Source organism: Schistocerca cancellata, chromosome 3 (genome assembly GCF_023864275.1).
Source record: "Schistocerca cancellata isolate TAMUIC-IGC-003103 chromosome 3, iqSchCanc2.1, whole genome shotgun sequence".
In the NCBI taxonomy this organism is placed as follows: Eukaryota; Metazoa; Arthropoda; class Insecta; order Orthoptera; family Acrididae; genus Schistocerca; species Schistocerca cancellata.
Genome location: NC_064628.1, coordinates 547,214,354 through 547,238,592, shown reverse-complemented (window position 1 = coordinate 547,238,592; position 24,239 = coordinate 547,214,354). Strand labels below are relative to the sequence as shown.

The window sequence follows — 24,239 nt, the reverse complement described above, 5'->3', positions numbered from 1 at the left end:
GACTTCTGGCAGTGAACTCAAAATCGTAAATCGCGGTCGACAGAAGGCTGCCATCTGGATGACCATAATGAGATTTTCACTCTGCAGCGGAGTGAGCGCTGACATGTAAAATCTCGACCTCTCAGACACTATACATCGATATCAATAGCCAGAAACGCATTCAGAGCACAGTTTAAATGACATTTTGTTAGTTAGGGGTGAGAGTGCAAAATGTGTTGCGATTGCAACAAGTTAATGAAGAAGAAACATGCAATAAATCCAAATAATTAATCCAATTTGCATTAGAGTGTAATTCCGCATCTAAATAAAATAGAATTACCAACACCATGTACATACACTAATGTTATATCTCTAACGAAATAATTCCAGCATAATACATTAATAAATGCTTTTTTTGCGTATACAGCAATACCTAGGGATGAAACTTCCTGGCAGATTAAAACTGTGTGCCGGACCGAGACTCGAACTCGGGACCTTTGCGTTTCACGAGCAAGTGCTCTACCATCTGAGCTACCCAAGCACGACTCACGCCCCGTCCTCACAGCTGTACTTCCGCCAGTCGTGCTTGGGTAGCTCAGATGGTAGAGCACTTGCTCGCGAAAGGCAAAGGTCCCGAGTTCGAGTTTCGGTCCGGCACACAGTTTTAATCTGCCAGGAAGTTTTTTGGATGACCATATTTTAACGTTACGGGAACATGCCAGGACCCGATGCCGAAATTCGAACGCTTCTCAACAGCTGCAAGTTCAGCGATTTTGCCTTATCAGTAGCTTCGTCACTGTGGCAGTTATCGACTTTTCGACATGTTTTCATGTCGCTTAGCGCGCCGCGTACGTGACAAGAACTGCCCAGGCGTGTATAAAAGCTGTCCGTCTGGCCAGACTGTGGACGCCTACACAACCAGGCTTCGAATCGGCATCCGTTGTGTACCGGCTGCCACCGCGAGGCGCCAACGTACTTCCAGCTGCAGGACGGAAACAGGTGAGGCGGGGATCGAACTAATGCTCTCCTAGTAACTGAGACACTGAGTGCCAACCAGCGCTCGACACTCGCCTCGGATGGGGAGACGCAAGCGCCCCGCCAGAAGCTTAACACCACCAGGCCGCCGCATCTCACACAGCACTGCCGAGGTATGCTGACCTTGTAAGCCCTCAGCATTACGGAGGCAGCGGCTACCGCCGTCCTCTTGAAACCGCTTTTCGCCATTGTGGGTCGCAAGATTAACGCCTGACCGCATCTGTGGAACGAAGACGCCATTTATCGACGCCGGGCGCGCCTCTGGCCGAAGTTGCGCGCCTATACTTCCTGGAGTTCGTTGGAGTAATATACAGTTTATGTAAACGCCGTCAGTCTTGCTGCAGCCACCTTCATCCCCGACAGTTTCGTGTATCCCTTCTGATGGAATATCAGTCCAATATCGAATCATAGTTTAATGATTCCACATCCATTATGTGATTAACATCGCACTGGTGCTTCTTGGTGTAGCACTTTCCATATCCTTCCATATGTGTTATGAGTCTGAACCGTGGTTTGATCATTTCTGACCATTCGCTCACTTTCTGAAAATAGGGAGTCTAAAGATTTGAGATACGCTGCCTGTTGGACTGTCTAGGGAAGTGGTCGTCAAAGCTTTTTGCTCAAGAGCCATAGAGACAGTATTAACATTGAGGGACGCCACCTCCGGCCGCATATGTACCAATCTTATTATTAATTGATGAGCTGTACAAATCAGTAAGTTGCAAGCGTCTTGTAGACTAGTTGTGGTAAGGGCGCGATAAGTTGGCAGCTGTCTCCCATGTAGTGATCGTTAAAAATCGGTACCATTCAGACCACTTCGTGTCAACTGTTCTCTACTTCAGACTGTTGCACCCTCATCGACCCAAAAGTCGCAACATAGCTTTGCCTAACTAAGTATTGTGTTCTCTGTGTGAACGGATGGTTAATTTGTTAATGAAAGTAACTGTACTTATGTTTCATAGCATTATTCAGTATGAGACAGTACGATATATGATTGGAATGTCAGTCTTCTTCTACTCATTGCACTGTATTATAATGTCTTTAATGTAATGTTCCTCGCTGCAAGTAAGTACCACATTTAACTATGACCGTCTCTGCAACACGCATTCACAAATCCATGGTACTTCCGTCTCAAAATTCATGCCATAGCAGCTGATCGCTACGAGACGCTCGCACACGTGAGTTATCGGTACTGGAAGACAAAACAATAAAAGTTTCCCGCTTTAACACAGCAGTGGCCGCGCTACTTGACCCCTACACCCCTGAGGTAACTACTTAGCTCATGGACGAATTTATCAACATCGAGTAACAATTAAGCACATCTTAAAATCGTAACTGGCTGTGTAAGTATTTTTCTCTTACTAACAAGGGAACATCCCCATCGCACCCCCCTCAGATTTAGTTATAAGTTGGCACAGTGGATAGGCCTTGAAAAACTGAACACAGGTCGATCGAGAAAACAGGAAGAAGTTGTGTGGAACTATGAAAAAATAAGCAAAATATACAAACTGGGTCGTCCATGCGTAAGATAAGCTATATTAAGGGCAATGTCAGGGGAGGAGCTCCGTGGTCCCGTGGTTAGCGTGAACAGCTGTGGAACGGGAGGTCCTTGGTTCAAATCTTTCCTCGACCGAAAATTTTAACTTTTTATTTTCAGTTTATGTGAAAAACTCATGTTTTCATCACTTTTTTTGGAGTGATTATTACATCCACAAGAAAACCTAAATCGGGCAGGGTAGAAGAAACTTTTCACCCATTCGCCAAGTGTACTAGTTAGGTGGGTCGACAACATATTCCTGTCATGTGACGCACATGCTGTCACCAGTGTCGTATACAAAATATCAGACGCGTTTTCCTGTGGAGGAATCGGTTGACCTATGACCTTGCGATCAAATGTTTTCAGTTCCCATTGGAGAGGCACGTCCTTTCGTCAACTAATCACACGGTTTTGCGGTGCGGTCGCAAAACACAGACACTAAACTTATTACAGTGAACAGAGACGTCAATGAACGAACGGGCAAATCATAACTTTGCGAAAATAAAGAAAGCAAAACTTTCAGTGGAGGGCAGATTTGAACCAAGGACCTCTCGTTCCGCAGCTGTTCACGGTAACCACGGGACCACGGCGCTCCTCACCTCACACTCCCCTTAATATTGCCTATCTTACGCATGGACGACCCAGTTTGTATATTTTGCTTATTTTTTCATAGTTCCACACAACTTCTTCCAGTTTTCTCGATTGATCTGTGTTCAGCTTTTCAAGGCCTATCCATTGTGCCAACTTATAACTAAATCTGAGGGGGGGTGCGATGGGGATGTTCCCTTGCAAGCAGGAAAACTACAACTCTTAACGTTAGTTGACTTTTTCGATTCGGCTGTTAGTTGTCAGATGCATATTGTTATACAATACGGCTGAGAATCGCGGGAGACAGAAGCGAGAGACTCACATGGTGCCCTTGGGGACGGTCATGTTGAGGCCGTCGAGGATGACGTTGGGCGCGGACTTGGAGCCGTACTTCTTGTAGGCGCGGCGCACGCAGACGGCCTGCTGCCGGCGCGTCCACAGGGTGGAGTGCTGCGTCGTGAACTGGCGGCGGCGGCGCTCCTGCAGCGTCTGCAGCTCGAGGCCCACGTCCGCCGACCCGGGGCCGCCGCCGGAGGACTCTGCGGCCGGCCCGGGGCCCGCTGCGCCGCCCTCCTCGGCTGCCACCATCTGTAACACGGCGAGCCACCACTGTAGTTGGCTGCTCGACACTAGCAAGGTGTCGGTGAACGTTTCTGGTACAGCCTCAGATAACTGCTAAAGCTGGAATATTAGAGTGTAACAGCTCAGCCGGCCGTGTGGCCGAGCGGTTCTAGGAGCTTCAGTCTGGAACAGCGCGACCGCTACGGTCGCAGGTTCGAATCCTGCCTCGGGCATGGGTGTGTGTGATGTCCTTAGGTTAGTTAGGTTTAAGTAGTTCTAAGTCTAGGGGACTGATGACCTCAGATGTTAAGTCCCATAGCGCTTAGAGCCATTTGAACCATTTTTGACACTAAATAATGACAAGTGTGAGGTCATCTACATGAATGCTAAAAGGAATCCGTTAAACTTCCGTTACCGGATAAATCAGTCAAATCTGAAGACTATAAATTCAACTAAATACCTAGAAATTACAATTACGAGCAACTTAAGTTAGAAAGAGCACACAAAAAATGTTGTGGGGAATACAAACCAAAGACAGCGTTTTACTATCAGAACATTTAAAAAAATGTAACAGATCTACTAAAGAGTCTGCCTACACTATGCTAGTCCGTCCTCTTTTAGAGTACTGCTGCGCCGTCTGGGATCCTTACCAGATAGCATTAAGGGAGTATATCTACAAAGTTCAAAGAAAAGCAGCGCTCTTTGAGTTACCCCGAAATAGGGAAGAGTGTCACTGACGTGTTACAGAATTTGCGGTTGACATCATTAAAACAAACGCGTTTTTCGTTACGACGGAATCTTCTCACGAAATTTCTATCACCAACTTTCTCGGCCGGCCGCTGTGGCCGAGCGGTCCTAGGCGCTTCAGTCCGGAACCGCGCTGCTGCTACGATCGCAGGTTCGAATCCTGCCTCGGGCATGGATGTGTGTGGTGTTCTTAGGTTATTTAGGTTTAAGTAGTTCTAAGTCTAGAGGACTGATGATCTCAGATGTTAGCCGGCCGGAGTGGCCGAGCGGTTCTAGGCGCTACAGTCTGGAACCGCGCGACCGCTACGGTCACAGGTTCGAATCCTGCTTCGGGCATGGATGTGTGTGATGTACTTAGGTTAGTTAGGTTTAAGTAGTTCTTGGTACTAGGGGACTGATGACCACAGCAGTTAAGTCCCATAGTGCTCAGAGCCATTTGTACCATCTCAGATGTTAAGTCCCATAATTCTTAGAGCCATTAGAACCAAATTTCTCCTCCGAATGCGAAAATATTTTGTTGACGCCGACATACATAGGGAGAAACGAAGTCAGACCTCGCAGGGAAGATATACTCGTAGGTGTTCATTTTGTCCGCGCGCTGTTGAGATTGGAATACCAGTGAATTAATGTGAAGGTGGTTTGATGATCCCTCTGCCAGGCACTTAAGTGTGATTTGCGAAGTATCCAATAGGTGTGGATATAGAAGGTTTTTCAACCCTTCTGTAGCTTTTATGTATATAGACTGAAGCGACGAGTGAAAATTTGTACCAAGGCCGGGAATCGAACCCGGGTCTCCTGCTTACTAGGCAGGTGCTTTGTTGTTGTTGTTCATCGTTGTGTTTGGTCGTTGCGGATGTCACATGACATCCGGTCATGTTCGTTTGTTGATCCTTCCACTCAGTTTTTTTTTTTTTTTTTTTTATAACAGAGGCCAACCAGCTCTCTGACCGAACACGCTGAGCTACCACGCCGGCTACTAAGCTACCTTGACACAGTGGTTCAGACAACTGCACTGATCGAGGAGGGGGGCGTGCCAGGGTAATACGTGCAGTGCCGAGGTGTCTTACTGACTAAAGCACCTGTCTAGTAAGCGGGAGACACAGGTTCGAGTCCCGGCCTTGGTACAAATTTCCACTCGCTGCTTCCGTCTATACGCATAAAATCATGTCTGTACGCGACAAACAAAGTCTCTGAAATTGTGTCATTCCTTCTAAGGCTGCTGAAGTCGACTGCTAGTGATGTGGCTGTGAAGTGGAAACACGAAGGAACGACAACAGCCAAACCAAGCCCAGGCAGACCTTATGTACTGACGGGCAGGCACTGTCGAGCACTGTAGACGAGGTTGTAGAGAATCACACGAACTCTGAGGAAGGAATCACTCGTCAGTTCCAAAGCGCTACCATAAATCCAGCTACCTCGACTGTGCATAGGGAGTCAAAAAGAATTTGGTACAATGATCAAACAGCTCCTCATCTTGAATGTAATTTCCTTTACAGATTACTTGCATTTTCCCAGAAGATTGCTACAACTCTAAGTCTTTCATTCGCTTTCCGAACACTAGTTTTACGTATTAATTCTATTTTATATCGCTTCTTAGTATTACCCGTAAATGTTTTTGTAATGTGACGTGCTCAAGATGTAATCAGATGCTATCGGGTTGTCTCCTTGTTACAAGCACTATCTTGCATTTACACGCCTGTCAAGAGAACTGCCGCAAGCTGAAATTTTTTTTCAAGTGTTTCTGCATTTCCTTACCACCGTGCAATGGTGACAGTTTCCTGTGGGAAACAGCATCGATAGCTGCCAGTTTCATAGCGCTAGTGATCCTCTTTGATAAGTGGTTTATTTGCAGGATGGGCAAACAAAACTGTCCCAGAAAATTTTTCATGCCCTGATGATAGGTAACCCAATTTACATTATCTGTCCCAGATTCATACTATGTGAGTTGAGTTGCATACCTTAAGGCGCATAAAATACACTGGTGTGCAATAGTTAAGGACGAAAGTGACTTTCGAGTGATGTGTGAGTGTCAAGTTACGTAACTCAATGAAACATGGACCACTCGTAAGACAGAAATGCAACAGCATAGTACAGAATATAACTGAAAGAAATTTCGAATGAGACAAACAGAAATAACACTTTTATTCACGGGCAGTAATTACACTGAAGTCCGCCTACGGTAGCTGAGTGGTCAGCGCGACAGAATGTCAATCCTAAGGGCCCGGGTTCGATTCCCGGCTGGGTCGGAGATTTTCTCCGCTCAGGGACTGGGTGTTGTGTTGTCCTAATCATCATCATTTCGTCCCCATCGACGCGCAGGTCGCCGAAGTGGCGTCAAATCGAAAGACTTGCACCCGCCGAACGGTCTACCCGACGTGAGGTTCTAGTCACACGACATTTACATTTACATTTCATTACACTGAAATCACCGTGATTAATGAGGTCCCCTGGACATTTCAAGACGGGGCAAGGTTTTCAATAGCATGTGTGATCACCACTGACGGCAATGTATGCTCTGTAACGCGGCGTGGTCTAAGGCGCCTTGTCACGGTCCGTGCGGCTCCCCACGTCAGAGGTTCGAGTCCTTCCTCTGGCATGGGAGTGAGATTTGTCCATACCGTAAGTTAGTTTAAGTTAGATTAAGCAGTGTATAGGCTTGTGGACCGATGACCTCAGCAGTTTGGTCCCATAAGACCTTACCACAAATTTCCAATCTTTTTTTTTTTTTCCTGCAACGCGTGCCCACGCTCTATCCACATGGTTGGTAAGGAGTTCTTATGGTAGGGCGTTTCGTCGGGGGAACGGATAGGCAACTCCATTCACCGCATGTTCTTTCGTTCTACGAGCTCCTCCGGCTGCACTGTTCGATGCGGTCGCGCGTTGTCGCCTACAGAAATGATGTTAGGGTGGAATGCACCCTTGAAAAGACGCTCACGGGGAGGGAGATCTGTGTCACATTAATGTTGACCGATAAGCGTACCATGTCAGTGAGTTCGAGGTCAGTACCCTCATGCAACGTTATGCCTCTCCATACCATAACACCTGGACCATCAAAACGACGATGTTCGATAATGTTGTTCAGGCCCTCACTTGGCGAAACACGGTAACACGTAACGCACCCAGGAACACTGTCTAACATAATCGTTCCCTCGGCAGTTGACGTCAGAGCTGCTCCCACACATTTTATATCAGGGACATATATGAAAGTTCGTCAACATCACACAGACAGTTCACAGAAACACGTGCCACATGTGGGTGAACATTTCCCTCTTCGAAAATGGCATCACATACTGGCGCATGAGAAGTAACATGTGAGGACGCAGGACGTCCGCGACATACCATTGTGCCCTCAGAGTTCCCTCAGTTACTACCAGCCGTAACCTGAAGTCATATCCGATGGCTCCACGCAACATGACGCCAGGAGTAACATTACTATGTCTCTCCAACACGTTGGAACAATGAGTCCTCTTCCAAGGTCGCCGCTGAACTTGCCGACGATATGCATCCGAGGTAGTGCATAACCACGATTCATCAGCAGGCGTCCCGATCACGGGATCATTCCAGATACAGCGGTATGCGTTCTGGTGTTAACTGTAGCCTACGCATTGGCCGTTAATTCCATAGCTCGGTTACTGTTACTCTCGAGATGGTGCTGGATGAAACAGAATATAGCACGGAGTGCATTAATTCTTCTTGGGTGGCAGTGCAGATGGCTCAAATGACTCTAAGCACTATGGGACAACATCTGAGGTCATCAGTCCTCTAGACTGAGAACTACTTAAACCTAACTAACCTAAGGACATCACACACATCCATGCCCAAGGCAGGATTCGAACCTAGCAGCAGCGTGGTCCCGGACTGAAGCGCCAAGAACCGCTCGGTCACAGCGGCCGGTGCAGATGCAGATGTGAAGGGGTTACGACGTGCCTGCTGCACAAGACAGTGATCCTCCCTCGTAGTAGTCAGACGTGGTCGACTGGAACCTTGACGACGAGTATGCCTCCTCTGTCCGGAGCCGCGCTGCTGCTACAGTCGCAGGTTTGAATCCTGCCTCGGGCTTGGATGTGTGTGATGTCCTTAGATTAGTTAGGTTTAAGTAGTTCTACGTCTAGGGGACTGATGACCTCAGATCTTAAGTCCCATAGTGTTTAGAGCCATTTGAACCATTTGAGCCTCCTCTCAGGTTCCCAAGGAGTCCAACATCCAGCCACTATCATATCCGAATGCCCCAGAAATCTGGAGATTACACGACTAGACCAGCCTGCCAACTGGAGAGCCACAATGAGGCCCTCGCAAACTCTGTTAAGTTCAGATAACGCTGTCTCAACACAGTACACGGCAACTCTGCGTCCTCCACAGTGAGGAGCACTTAATACCTCACACTGTTCACGCCCCTAAGCCTGTTAACAACACTAAACGCAAATAACACCAGTACGCCGCGGTGACAGTTCTGTCTATCACCGAAAATTCCAACTGTAATCATTTACATACATACACGCCGATGGTGTGTACTTGTACGGGGTTTCATGGACATCGGACCGCTTGTCCTGGGTGCTTTATATTTTTTGTCAGACAGAGCATGTAGATATGGATATATCGCTTTCTTCATCTCTTCTACGTGTGAATAACCCAGAGTTGCTCAGTGATTCAGATCTCACGTTAAACTGTAGATTAGTCTGTAACTGTCTGGGTAAATCAGTCCAGAGGTCGGTGGAAGGCATAGACATACCACCCCCAACAGCAGAATGCCGACAAACAAGCGTGCGAAGTTGAGCAACCCGTTGGTCTGCCCGATTAGCCGTGCGGTCTAACCCACCGCTTTCGGGCGGGAAGGCGTGCCGGTCCCCGACACGAATACGCCCAGAGGGTTAGTGTCGAGGTCCGGCGTGCCGGCCAGTCTGTGGATGGATTTTAACGCGGTTTTCCATCTGCCTCGGTGAATGCGGGCTGGTTCCCCTTATTCCGCCTCAGTTACACTATGTCGGCAATGCTGCGCAAACACTGTCTCCACGTACGCGTACACCATAATTACCCCAATGGGGTTACACTCATCTGGCGTGAGACGTTCCCGAGGGGATACATTGGAGGCCGAACCGCACAATAACCCTGCGTTCGGTGTGGGGCGGCGGTGGGGTGAGTCGGCTGCTGTAGCCTGTTGTGTACCACTGAGGGCTACGGCGGGGACGACGCCTCTCCGTCGTTTCTAGGTCCCAGTTCAATACAGTTCAATACAACCTGTAGTTCAGGATTACTAGTAGGGCAGGCAATATTTCCGCGCCTTCGGTGGCACAGTTTTATATTAATGCTCGACTTAAATGCGCAGATTTTAGTTTTCACCTGGCTAATCTGTTTTCTTCAGGGACCTGTAGTGTCTGTATAATTTTGACTCTAAAGTTTTGGGTCATCCGACATCTTAACCTCAAGAGAGGCTCCATTATGTAGTTTTGTATTGCTTCACACACTTCACTTGTCACCCAGCACACCTGACAGCGTGTTGTCTTTTAGTCTATTGCAGCGATGCCGATTTGTTTGAGAGACACTTGTCTCACTTGAGTTTATACTTGTGTGTTATACGTTCTGCATTACCGACAGATGTGGTGGCCGGCCGGGAGGGTCTGGTTTTGAATGTCCGTCTTGCCATTCTAATTTAGGTGTCTCATTGTTTTCCTCAATAATTTCAGGCGAAAGCCGAAAGATTCCGTTAAAAGGATACGGCTTCATCCTTTCACCATCCTTGTTCAACTAAGCTAGGGCACTTTCCCTTACCTTGAAGATTACGAGCTGTAAAACTAAACTTATTCGCTTCATTTTGATATAGCATTCAGCAACAAATGGATGTAAAAGGAACAGGTCTGCGATTTTATACATCTGTTCCCCTAACCTTCTTATAAATAGCAGTAACGTGTGCATTTTTACAGTCATTGAAACTACTCATGATAAATTAAAAAAAATGTAAATAACTCTGCAATCAGGCTCGGAGCCCACGCGGAGGAAAAGGATAATTCTACAGCGTACTCTATTTAAAAATTTGCGTTAATCAGGTCATTTTATCGAAGCACTGGCAGATACAGTTCGTTGCAGTAGTTATTTGTTTAATAGTAGCTGCATGTAGTTGTTTTACGCCAGTACCAACAGGAAATGTGGTATGTTTGTGTGAGCAAATATTACATCACTGCAGACGCGAGCAGGTTCACCGCGTAGGAATTTTCCGCATAACAGCGCTGTACGGATTGACCTGTTGCCGGCTGAGCGTACGCTCTTTGTTTTTGAATGCGGCGTACGCAGAGCCAGCAAGGTCGACAACCGAGCGTAAACTCGACTGGTTTGCTGCGCGGCCGGCGCGGACAGATCGTCTCTGTGCGCAGAACAGGTGAAGGGCCCATTCATTCGACACAGTTGTAAGACTCTAGAACATCCCACTAGGCAGCACAACCCACTAGTGAACTAGAAGAAGGCGTATTCTCACACACCTTCTGAAGAGTGCGTTCTCACCAGCATCCTAATCGAATCGTTTCCATGGACTTGGCCACAGGTCTTTCCTAGTTGATTGCTTGTCGCTGACATTTTCAAAAAGCATTATTATTTTGGACGGTTTTCCGTAGATTACTTTTGTAAACGTCAGAACGTACAGTTTGCGTCTACATCTGTACTCGATAAGCCACTTTACGATGAGTACGAAGGGTACTAGTGCGCCACAATCTTTTTTTCCCTTCGTACGCCACTGGGGAAAAATTATACTCGACGCCTCTCAGTATAAACCGCCATTTGTCCAATTTTTCCCGCCTGATCATTATGTGAGACGCACATTGAAGAAAATGGTATGTTACTTGACATTGCTGCAACTGCAGCTTGCGCATGAGCTTTAAAAAGTTGAAAAGGCTATTCGCAATGAATATTGACTTTCTAGTCAATGAAGTTTGTTGGAAATCTCTGTGAGGTCTCCCTTGAATAAGCTCGTGACAAAACAAGCAAATCTTCTTTGAATTCTATCTGGCGTTAGCTTCTTAGGTTTCCTAGCGTGATGAGCAATATTCAGTTGTTGGTCGAACGAGAGTTCGAGGAAATTTCGACTTCCTTCGTGGACGAATTACGCTTCCTTAGGGTTTTTTCTATATATTTCAGTCTGGCATCAGAATTCCCCATGGGCGAATTTGGAAGTGTTTTCAAAAAAATAACCGAACTAATTTGTATGTGGCAACGAGGCAGCCTAACGATGTGACATTAGCAGCACTGTAACAGTTACAGTTTCCTAAGTAACTTCACCGGATTATATGATTGCTTACCTTGTTTCGTTTCCGAGCTGCTGCTATTTACAAGAATGTGGTAAGTGTTAGTGATGATCTTTTCAATGTTTTGTTTACGGAAGCAGCGTTGCAATAAGAAATTTTGCGAGGAAGTGGAGAAAAGTTTGTGCCTCGTTTTATGTCTGAAGAACAGAAAGAATACCAAGTGAACGTATGCAGAATACTCATTGAACTCGCGAACAACGACTGGTGAACATCATGAAAAGGATTAAATCACCAGCTTACGTTGGGCTTGCAGCTAAGGCACTGAGATAAAATTTCGTTAGTCACAATGGGTTGGCAAAAGCTTACGTATCGTTCGTCTCCACTGATGGGACTCTTGTTTAAAAAATCAAGGGTTCGACTCTCGTTCGTCATCTAACTCTCAGACAACCTTGAGAAGATTATCAAAATCTCAAATAATTCATGTCATGAGATTTTACTCGAAAACAAATTGCAGCAAAGTTTGTTCCTCGTTTAATGACCGAAGAACAGAAAGAATACCGAGTGAAGGTATGCAGAATGCTCATTGAACACGCTAACAACGAGTGGTGAACATCATGAAAAGGATTAAATCACCAGACGATGTTGGACTTGCAGCTATGACACTGAGATAAAAGTTAGCTAGTTGGCTAGAGATATCAACGTAATTGAAAAGTGCGAGTATCTCGCGTCAGTGTCAGGTACAGGTTTTTTTTCTGTGTAGATACACAGACTTCTATGGTTATCGTCGATCTGAATAAAATCCTTATGGGTATTAGGCCTCGTCATGTTGGAGCACTAAACTCATCTCTAAAACCAGCATTTCGAGCATCTGGCAGCGTTATGCTTGTTTTTAAGTTTTCGAAATGACACATTTAACTTTGTTTTTATATATCAGTGAAATGATGCGTTCCTAATATTTGCCTCAAGGTGAAATAATCGACTGGTTTTCAAAGGTCGCCTGAAACAATTCACATAGTGAGATCATAGTTATAACAAGACATCTCGTAGTTAATTCAAGCCGGCCGTTGTGGCCGAGCGGTTCTAGGCGCTTCAGTCCGGGTCCGCGCTGCTGCTACGGTCGCAGGTTCTAATCGTGCCTCGGGCACGAATGTGTGTGATGTTCTTAGGTTAGTTAGGTTTAAGTAGTTCTAAGTCTAGGGGACTGATGACTTCAGATGTTTACTCCCATAGTGCTTAGAGCCATTTGAACCATTTTTAAGTTAATTCAAAGTGAGAACGCGCTTACCAACGCAGCTCTGTAAATCTACAGAAAATCTGACAGCTGTCCTTTCCCAGCCATCCTACTCCCCATAACTCGCTCCAAGAGCTTTCATCGTGCTTCTAAACTTCTGAAATAACATCATTCGGTCACCGTCGGTGACATTAATGAGAATATATCTTGGGAACTAGAGTACGTTCTAAAAGAATGTTTTTAATATACACTGTTGAAAAGAATTAGGTGAACACGTGAATCAACGTCCGGTATGTTAAATTTATTTTGATACAGGCGATACCTGTGGTCTTACTGCTTGAGAACTTCGCTTTCAGTACGTCCAACAAGTAAAGTCATTCGCCATAGTGGCTGTGTCATGCATTGCAGTCTCAGGTGAACATCAGAAGGAAGTGACTACCGGTGTCTCAGTGTTCTCTTGTGAGGTACACAGATGGTAGTTGTCATTTGTGGACGCTGTATTCAACCAAGCACATGCATTGCGACATCTTAATGCAGTGCAAGTTCCAGTGGGAGTGTGCTTGATCCGAAAAGGATGGACTTGCTGTCGTGTTGCTGCAGATGCCAATGGTTCTCCATCTGTCATTGATAGTTTGTGAACACGCTACAGGGAGATAGGTCAGTACACAAGGCGAGTTGGACAAGGTCGCCGACGCGTTACAGCCCCACGTGAAGACCAATATCCGGCTGTCTCTACGACGCACGGATACGCCAGAGCACTGCAGGACGATCTCAGAAGGGCTACTGGAGCTACTTTGTCCGATCTGACTGCAATGAACAGGTTACCGTACGACCCAGACGTCCTGTTCGAATGCAGCGCTTAACGCGACAACATCTTGAAACTCGCCTTCAGTTCTTCCCTTCCCATGTTAACTGGCAACTTCGTCACTGGCGTAACGCATTATTCACGCACTAGTCCAGATATCCTGTGACGCAAGGTGATGGAGACCCGTGGTGAGTTCTACCTTCCACATTTTGTCCAGGAAATCTACAGATTTCCAAGGTTGTTTGATGTTGTGGGGAGGTATCAGTGTTGACAACCATACTGATCTTGACTTGTCTATGTTCGCCTTACCGCCACGCAGTAAATCGAACAGATCCATGGACCATGCGGTGACTGCTGCAAACGGTGGTGGCCCTGAATTCCTTGTAATGCCAGGGCTTATGCGGCGGATCTCTTGCGAATCCTGGACAATGACGTAATGGAATGACCAGCGGTGAGTCCCGACCGATGCGTTCGTGGTCATTCTGTTCCACCACAGACTATCCAAGAACTCTCACGGGCTCTCACTGAAGAATGGGAGCATAGATTTATACGGAGCATGCCCACATAGCTGTCAAGCAGCGATAAACACTCACGGAGAGCTCTCAGAGTCCAATGAAAAGTACCGAGGATGGTTAGCCGGCCGCGGTGGTCTAGCGGTTCTGGCGCTGCAGTCCGGAACCGCGGGACTGCTACGGTCGCAGGTTCGAATCCTGCCTCGGGCATGGGTGTGTGTGATGTCCTTAGGTTAGTTAGGTTTAAGTAGTTCTAAGTTCTAGGGGACTTATGACCTAAGATGTTGAGTCCCATAGTGCTCAGAGCCATTTGAACCATTTTACCGAGGATGGCAGGATGAACAATTGTTACCAGTTCGTTTTCTGCACCTGTCGCACATTACAATTCTTGTAAACGATCGACAATGTAGTGGTGTTTTGTTACGTACTTAATTTGTGGAAGTTAAAGGTATAATTTGTTAACGTAACCAGTCCTCAATTAGTGCTCAGTGGAGTGTGACAGGTGTCCAAAGGCACGTTCCCCTAATTCTTTTGAACAATGTATGTAAGTGATGTAGAGCATAACACTGAAAGGTCTGTGGGATTGCTCGCAGAAGACTGTGTTGTCTATACGGAAGTAGGAATGCCAGAAACTTTGATGAAACGCAGGAAGACCTGCAGAAGATCCGTGATTGGTGGACGGATTGGCAGTCGACATTGTACGTGGGTAAATGGAACTTATTACATGTATATAGAGGAAAATAGCCGTTGCTGTTCGAATACGGAACTGATTAAAAATCACGCTAAACAGTAACAACACTAAAATAGCCAGGAGTAATCGTCCAGAGAGACGTAAAGTGGAATTATCACATACATTGTAGGAAAAGCAGACGCCAAGCTGAGATTCATTGGAAGCGTCTTAAGGAAATGTAATTCACTATGAATGAAGTGGCATAGAGGACAAAGTGTTCAAATGTGTGTGAACTCCTAAGGGACCAAACTTCAGAGGTCATCGGTCTCTGGACTCACACACTACTTAAACTAATGTATGCTAGGACCAACACACACATCCATGCCCGAGGGAGGACTCAAACCTCCGGCGGTAGGGGCCGCGTAAACCGTGGCATGGCACCTCAAACTGCGCGGCCACTCTCCGCGGCATAGAGGACAGCTTATGTGACCAAATCTTCAATATTGGTCATCAGTCTGGGAGATGATCGGCGAACTACAGTGGGAGACATTGCAAGAAAACTAGCGTGACCTTTTCAAAGCGCTTGCATAGTAAGTAAAGTTGACTACTTCACCTTGAGGCAAAATTAAGAAATGCACATTTTCACTAAGATAAAAACATAGGCCGCATCATTTTGAAACACTAAAAGTAGCTGTAAAGCTGCAAAGGCGGTCGAAACATACCGTACAGTGGGTCGTAGGGCACAGATACGGTTGCAGAATCTATTGAGGACTGCCTGGAGAAATGGAAAATCCTTACTACCCGTTGAGACACGTGTGTGAATGGGGGAGAGCGTACTGTCAAGGATAGAAAAACTAAATCTCTGGGAGTTGCATGAGAACATTATCATAAAGAATTTTAAAGTGTTGCAGATCTCGCGTGTACAGACACACAGATGCTGTTTGTCTCCTGACAGTTGTGTCTCATGCCAGTGATCAGTCACCAGCCTTGTGACCGAACAGTATTGATCATTTTCATCTACCAGTGATAATCGATGCACTTCTCGGTGATAAAACTCTAAGTCTCCGTCGACACGGCAACAATACTTCTAAGACGTCACGTCCCTTGTTATAATAGTGTCGCCAGCGATCAACCTCTGCGAGATACGAACGTGATCTGTCACATCATTTATACGGATTGACCCATCTACTCTTCTCGATATATATGCATTCCACAATTTATAGATGCACAGAGAAATCTGCACTAATCATTCACCAGCCAAGGTACTACGCCGAGATGAGTGGATTTGCGCGCCAGCAGACAACAGAAATCGTTAGGTGCGCTACTGAACAATAGCGATCCTACCATACTTCTTGTGATACATCAAGCGCTACTTTCACTTTTGTCGATGTTTCGTTATAGAAATGACATACCGTGTACTATACCTGTTGTTTAAGAACAAAACATTTTATTTTGAGTAATTCAGTCATTTATAGAGTTTGTGGAAGAGATGCTGGATTATCCAGCGGTACTGTCAATACGTGGCAGCCACATCGATTACCTATAGGAGACGTATCTTATTATAAACACAGAAGCCTATGTAGAAGTGGATCCTAGTTTATTTCGTTCCACTGTCAGTTCTCTAGATTTACTGGTGTCATACAACCGATTTAGTAGATATTTAAAATGATCTTTTGTGGGTTGTATGTAAGAACGGAACCATCGTCTTGTGGAATTACGAACTTCACGAAACATTTCAACGCTGAGCTGTTAGAAACAGTGCGCGGATTAATATTGATGATTTGGTCCAGCAAAATAAATAACACTTCTCAGATGTCGGTAAGTTGTTCTAGAATTAGACGGAATCCAGAATGAGATTTTCACTCTGCAGCGGAGTGTGCGCTGATATGAAACTTCCTGGCAGATTAAAACTGTGTGCCCGACCGAGACTCGAACTCGGGACCTTTGCCTTTCGCGGGCAAGCGCTCTACCATCTGAGCTACCGAAGCACGACTCACGCCCGGTACTCACAGCTTTACTTCTGCCAGTACCTCGTCTCCTACCTTCCAAACTTTACAGAAGCTCTCCTGCGAACCTTGCAGAACTAGCACTCCTGAAAGAAAGGATATTGCGGAGACATGGCTTAGCCACAGCCTGGGGGATGTTTCCAGAATGAGATTTTCACTCTGCAGCGGAGTGTGCGCTGATATGAAACTTCCTGGCAGATTAAAACTGTGTGCCCGACCGAGACTCGAACTCGGGACCTTTGCCTTTCGCGGGCAAGCGCTCTACCATCTTTTTTTTTTTTTTTTTTTTTTTTTTTTTTTTTTTTTTTTTTTTTTTTTTTTTTTTTTTTTTGTGACGGAACGAGACTCGAACTCGGGACCTTTGCCTTTCGCGGGCAAGTGCTCTACCAACTTTTTTTTTTTATTTCTTTTTTTTTTAGTTTTTATTTTTTTTCTTGTTTTTTTGTTTTTTTTTTTTGTTTTTTTTGCAAGCTTTTTTTTTAGAAAACAAATAAAAACCTCTTAAATAAAAGACGACGTTCTTCATAAAATAACACAATATTCTTTGAAAACGTAAAACATAAAAGGTAGCTATATTTCCGCAACGGCCTTCTTTTGTATTTTTATGTTTTTTGTTAACATAAATGAGTATACAGTCTCACCATCAGCAGCAATTTTTTTTTTTTTTTTTTTTTTTTTGGGAGCACAAGAGAAAGAAAACAAATAGGCTGCAGATAGAGAGCTATGTGTGAAAAGGATAAACATGTGTAAGGAGAAAAAAAAACTTAGAAGAGGAGGAGAAAAGAAAAGTGAAATAAAATAGGAATACTTTCCGCGCCATGCTCCACTTTGGCGCGCCATTAGAACAAAATGCATTCTATCATTGACCATTGAAGGGGAACGTGGGATCGTCCAGTCTTGGCTGGCACGGTTCGTTCAGATTCCAGCTTTGAGGCGGGTTGGTGAAAATGCTCTGTAAATAGTTCGCGAAAGTGGCCCGATAGTGTCGATGCCGGCGAAGGGTGTGGTGATGTACTTGGAGGCGTGTCCAAAATTCCGCCGGATCGACAATGTCGTCCCGGAAGAGGTAGTTGACAGCCATGCCACTGATCCATGTGATGGCGTGCCACTTAGCCGATGGAAAGTAGGTCGTGTCAGGATATATCATCATTGTGGGAGAAACGTGATGTGGTGGTACTCGGAGGTAGAAAGCCACAATCTTCTGTACGAGGGTCCAGACAGCTGCTGCTGGCCCACACTCAAAACGATGTAAATCTGTATCTTCGACATTGCACTTGAGGCACAGGGGTGAGTCCACCAGTGCGATGCGATGCAGTTTCTGTCTTGTAGTATACTTGCCGTTGACGAGAAGGTACCACATAGAGGTGGTGTCAGTGGTGTGATACGGTTGGTGGATCGTTTTCCAAACTGTAGGCCATGAAACCTGGGGGTGACGTGTTTCGACGGGGTTGCGGGGTGGAGACTTTCGGAGAAGGCGGTAGATGTCGCGGGTGGTCGTCTTCCTGGTCCTGGGGAGCTCGGTGCATATGTAGCTGTACTCCAAAAAGAAACGGCCGATGTGTGACATCGGAGGTGGGATGTGTGCCAAAGACGTCGGTGGGCGTCTCGAAACAGGTGCGAGCTCGGTGGTCAACATTCCAGTAAAACTAGCATTTTGGCTTTTCCATAACCGGAGCATAGTATTGGTGTAAAGTGCCGTAGTCCTGGCTCTCACATTAACCAGATCGAGGCCACCATCCCGCTTCGGTAAGGTGAGAGCTTCATACTGGACTTTGAAGATGTGTCCAGAACAAATGAAATAGCCGAATGCCGCCTGTAACCTGGCCGCCATTGTCGCAGTGATGGGCAGAATCTGCGCTATATGGGGTATCCGAGCCGCCAGATGGGTATTGACGAAGGTCACTCTCTGGCACATATTCAACGGGCGTAGTATGTGATTTTGTATGTTGGCCCGGATGCGTTGCAGCAGCGCCCGAAAATTAATCGCCGAGGTGCGGCGAATGTCTCGGGTGTACACCAATCCGAGACAACAAAGGGTATCCACCAGTTGAAATGGAACTACGCTGTCTGCGGGAAGGCCGCGGCCGATCTTCATGGCGCATGATTTTGCCACGTTCATAACGCTCCCTGCCCCTGCACTGTAACGGGTAATCCACTGCATCGCAGCTTGTACGTCAGCCGCTGAACGTACGACGAGGGCCAAGTCGTCCGCATAAGCTCGGCAGCGGAACATATGATCCCGGAGTGGAATACCTGTCAAACGTCGCCGTAATCCGCAAATGAGTGGTTCCATCGCAATGGCAAAAAGCACCGTCGACAATGGACAACCCTGCCGTACTGAGCGTTCAATCCGTATAGGTTCCGTAAGTCTGCCGTTGACGAGAAGTCTGGACGTTGCTCCACGAAGGAGCCGCATAATCACCTGCGTGAACGTCGGGGGAATTGCCATTCGGTCCATCACTGCGTTGAGGAATGCATGATTGACGCGGTCAAACGCTTGTTTGAAGTCGATGGAGATTAAAGCGCCTGGCAGTCGCGAGTGTGTTGCCACAGCGATCACATCTCGATATTCACTGAGGGCTGTCTGTATATTACGATCGCCGCCTAAGGATGTTTGTTCGTGGGAAACAATGTCCCGTAAGACACGTTTGAGTCGCACTGCTAGAAGGCGTGTGAAAATCTTGAAGTCCGAATTGAGTAACGTGATCGGCCGATAACTGTCGAGTCGTGTTCCTCCTGCGGGTTTCGGGACTGGTACAAGTAAGCCTTCCATGAACATTGGTGGCGGGTTCGCCGCGCCGGACAAAAGTTCCCAGTACATGTCCCTCCATCGTGGCATCATCAAATCTTGGAAGGTTCTGTAAAATTCGAGAGGTAAACCATCCGGGCCGGGAGATCGATTCAGAGACCCCTTGGCCACAGCGCCTTGGACGTCGTCGGTGGTCACTTCAGCAGTCAGGAGGGTTGCAGCTGCTGCGTTTAGAGTACCAAGTGTCTCCTGGGCAACCTCAGCAATTGCCTCTGCACCGGCAGGTACTTCTTGATAGAAAAGTCTATAGTGCGTTGTGAATGCATCCGCAATGGTAGCTTGCGAAGTCAGCCGTCGTCCATCAGGTAAGTCTAAAGTTGTCATTAAAGCCTGTCGGCGTCGACGAACATTTTGAACAATATGATGCATAGAAGGTTCTTCACCGTTAATCCTGTCTTGGCTGCGGGCTCGTACAATGGCTCCCTCTAGACGGCATCTGGTCAAGGATAAAATCTTTGCCTTGATGCGTTGAGCTTCTTGGAGGCGATCCGGGGATGGAGGATGATCCATGAGTTCACGTAGAGCGCTATAGTAGAAATCAGTTGTATGGTGATTCCACCTGGCTTTGGCTCTGCCATAGTGTGTCAATGTGCGTCGGATGGCCGGTTTGGCGCACAGCAACCACCACTGCAGTGTGGTCTCGTAACGCATAATGCGTCGAACACAGGTGTGCCACGTGTCGGTGACCTGTTGTCGACATTCAGGGTCCCGCAGTAGCGCGACATTGAGTTTCCAAGGTCCTGCACTGCGCCATACAGATTGTCGACGTAGGTTCATGGTACAGATATAGATGTCATGATCCGAAAAGGCAGACGGCCAACGTTCCGCGTCGAGGAGATCTGATTTTAGAGCGTTAGAGATGTATATTCTATCAAGTCGGCTGGCGGAGTGGCTCGTGATGTGTGTATACCCCGGGCGGTCGCCGTGTATCACTCGCCAAGTGTCGAGGAGACGAAGGCGGCGGACGAGGAAGCGAAGTTCGGGACATGTGGTGAAATGAGGGTATTGGTCTGTGCGCTCGAGAACACAGTTGAAATCTCCACCTACGATGAGATGATCGTATCGACCGAGGAATAAAGGCGTTATATCTTCTGCGTAGAAATGGGAGCGATCCCTCCGTTTATCAGTGCCCGATGGGGCGTAGAGATTTATGATTTTGAGTCCTTCAACTGTTATGGCCACCCCTCGCGCTGTTGGGAGGTATGCGACATCGGAAACTGCAATTCCTTCTCGGAGGAGGATGGCTGCGCCTGAGTGTTCCATAGCTGCAGGGGCGGCGTACGTCTCATATCCATAACACCCAGTCCAAGTCGCTGTTCTCAGTTCTTGTAACAGGGCGATGTCGATGTCCGCTGCTCGTAGCGTGTCACGGAGCAGTTGAAGTTTAGCGTGGGAGCCGATTTTATTAGTATTGATAGTAGCTATTCGGTACGCCTGATGGGAGATCCGTGCTGCCGATAGGTTCGTAGCTGGTGAAGATTGTTGTGGTGGATGCTGGAAGTCCATAGAAGTCGCAGGAGTCGCCGTAGAAACTTCCCCCATTTTAGTGTTGGTCTAACGGAGAAACAGATCTCATTTCCGCATCAGATGGAGGTGGGAAATCCGTGTCATCCGCCCATGAAAGGTGTCCGACAGGTTTGACATCGGCGAGAGGTGGCAGCGCTGGCCGAGTCGGCTCAATGGCGTCGGTGACAACAGGCGTGCTATGTTCCATGGCTTCTGGGCGCGGGGCTTGCGCACGATCTCTGTTGGCCGGTTCACCGTCTTGTGGATGACGCGTCTCCGTGGCAGAGGAGAAAGTGTTATCGTGTTCTCCGTCGGAGTGATGTGGCATCTCTTCGTCCTGCGGAGGGGGCGCAATAGTCGAGTCTGATGTCTTGCGGCGTTTTTTTCGTCGTTTGGGCGACTTCTGCTTTCGGCAATGAGTTTCGGTGTCTGAGGAAGGAAGAGATTCACGTCGTTCCGGTACAAAAGCCGCGGGTGCTGTGATGCGGTCTTCATTCTCCAGAACACTCTCATTGGTATCCTTGTGATCTTCTATCGTTGGTGTGTCCGGCTGTTGGACATGTTCACGGGCGGCATCGCCGGTGTCAAGGTGCTGGGACGCCTCCGGGTGTATCGGACCAGAGAGAAGCTCATGAACGGCGCCTTGTGAGGGCTGGACGTGCAGTGTCGCCGCATAGGTGACTGGAAGGGTGGTCGTGGTTCTGTCGGTGGTCGTATCGTCGGGCCGTAGTTGTGTGATGCGGCGTTGCAGGCATTCATTACGGACGTGTCCTTCTTTGCCACAACCGGAACATGTTCGAGGTTGTCCGTCGTAGATGACCACCGCACGGCAGCCGCCGATAGAAATGTACGATGGAACGTGCCGTTTGAGATCGATTCGGACTTGTCTCACACCATTAAGTACCGGATACGTCGTAAACTGTGCCCATGTCTCGGCTACGTGGCTCTGGACTTTTCCGAACGGGCTTAGCGCCGCGATGACTTCATCTTCATTCACCTCGAAAGGCAGTTCGAATACACGGATCGTCCGAAGGCCAAGTCCTGCATGGTCGACTTCCACAGGCCCGACGTTTCCGTCGGAGTGCCGAAATTTTAGTCCATGTCGCGTCCTTTGAATGATCTCATTGCAGGCAGCGTCGGAAGTCATCTTAACATAAACGATGCTGCTAATGATCGATAGGTGTATGCCGATGAGTTCGTCACGCGGGATCTTCACGTCTTCGCGTAGGAAGCGTTCGACGGCCAGTGCTTTGGGTCGTGCGTATTCGTTTGAGAAGGTGAACTTAAGAGTGTTCTTTCTGTAAGAGTTGGCCATTACAGCTTGTTCGACTGAGAAGCGCTGTGACGAGGAAGTAAACAAAACACTCCGCGCGCGCAGCGGCGTGGACGGCCGAGCGCGGTGCGCACTGCTGCCCTGCCGAACGCAGACTGCTCCATCTGAGCTACCGAAGCACGACTCACGCCCGGTACTCACAGCTTTACTTCTGCCAGTACCTCGTCTCCTACCTTCCAAACTTTACAGAAGCTCTCCTGCGAACCTTGCAGAACTAGCACTCCTGAAAGAAAGGATATTGCGGAGACATGGCTTAGCCACAGCCTGGGGGATGTTTCCAGAATGAGATTTTCACTCTGCAGCGGAGTGTGCGCTGATATGAAACTTCCTGGCAGATTAAAACTGTGTGCCCGACCGAGACTCGAACTCGGGACCTTTGCCTTTCGCGGGCAAGCGCTCTACCATCTGAGCTACCGAAGCACGACTCACGCCCGGTACTCACAGCTTTACTTCTGCCAGTACCTCGTCTCCTACCTTCCAAACTTTACAGAAGCTCTCCTGCGAACCTTGCAGAACTAGCACTCCTGAAAGAAAGGATATTGCGGAGACATGGCTTAGCCACAGCCTGGGGGATGTTTCCAGAATGAGATTTTCACTCTGCAGCGGAGTGTGCGCTGATATGAAACTTCCTGGCAGATTAAAACTGTGTGCCCGACCGAGACTCGAACTCGGGACCTTTGCCTTTCGCGGGCAAGCGCTCTACCATCTGAGCTACCGAAGCACGACTCACGCCCGGTACTCACAGCTTTACTTCTGCCAGTACCTCGTCTCCTACCTTCCAAACTTTACAGAAGCTCTCCTGCGAACCTTGCAGAACTAGCACTCCTGAAAGAAAGGATATTGCGGAGACATGGCTTAGCCACAGCCTGGGGGATGTTTCCAGAATGAGATTTTCACTCTGCAGCGGAGTGTGCGCTGATATGAAACTTCCTGGCAGATTAAAACTGTGTGCCCGACCGAGACTCGAACTCGGGACCTTTGCCTTTCGCGGGCAAGCGCTCTACCATCTGAGCTACCGAAGCACGACTCACGCCCGGTACTCACAGCTTTACTTCTGCCAGTACCTCGTCTCCTACCTTCCAAACTTTACAGAAGCTCTCCTGCGAACCTTGCAGAACTAGCACTCCTGAAAGAAAGGATATTGCGGAGACATGGCTTAGCCACAGCCTGGGGGATGTTTCCAGAATGAGATTTTCACTCTGCAGCGGAGTGTGCGCTGATATGAAACTTCCTGTGAGTACCGGGCGTGAGTCGTGCTTCGGTAGCTCAGATGGTAGAGCGCTTGCCCGCGAAAGGCAAAGGTCCCGAGTTCGAGTCTCGGTCGGGCACACAGTTTTAATCTGCCAGGAAGTTTCATATCAGCGCACACTCCGCTGCAGAGTGAAAATCTCATTCTGGAAACATCCCCCAGGCTGTGGCTAAGCCATGTCTCCGCAATATCCTTTCTTTCAGGAGTGCTAGTTCTGCAAGGTTCGCAGGAGAGCTTCTGTAAAGTTTGGAAGGTAGGAGACGAGGTACTGGCAGAAGTAAAGCTGTGAGTACCGGGCGTGAGTCGTGCTTCGGTAGCTCAGATGGTAGAGCGCTTGCCCGCGAAAGGCAAAGGTCCCGAGTTCGAGTCTCGGTCGGGCACACAGTTTTAATCTGCCAGGAAGTTTCATTAGACGGAATGTTTGTAATATTAAGCTACTGTA

General features: G+C 47.6%; 1 protein-coding gene across 2 annotated transcripts in view; it reads right to left on the bottom strand.

The window, feature by feature from the left end:
* LOC126175383 (ABC transporter G family member 23) overlaps positions 1-24,239 on the bottom strand; it is a 501,239-nt gene that overhangs the window by 97,863 nt on the left and 379,137 nt on the right. For both annotated transcript variants that reach the window (XM_049922158.1, XM_049922157.1), the window contains one exon: positions 3,462-3,727. In XM_049922158.1, coding sequence (XP_049778115.1) covers positions 3,462-3,727 — 266 coding nt within the window. The remainder of the gene's footprint in view (positions 1-3,461; positions 3,728-24,239) is intronic.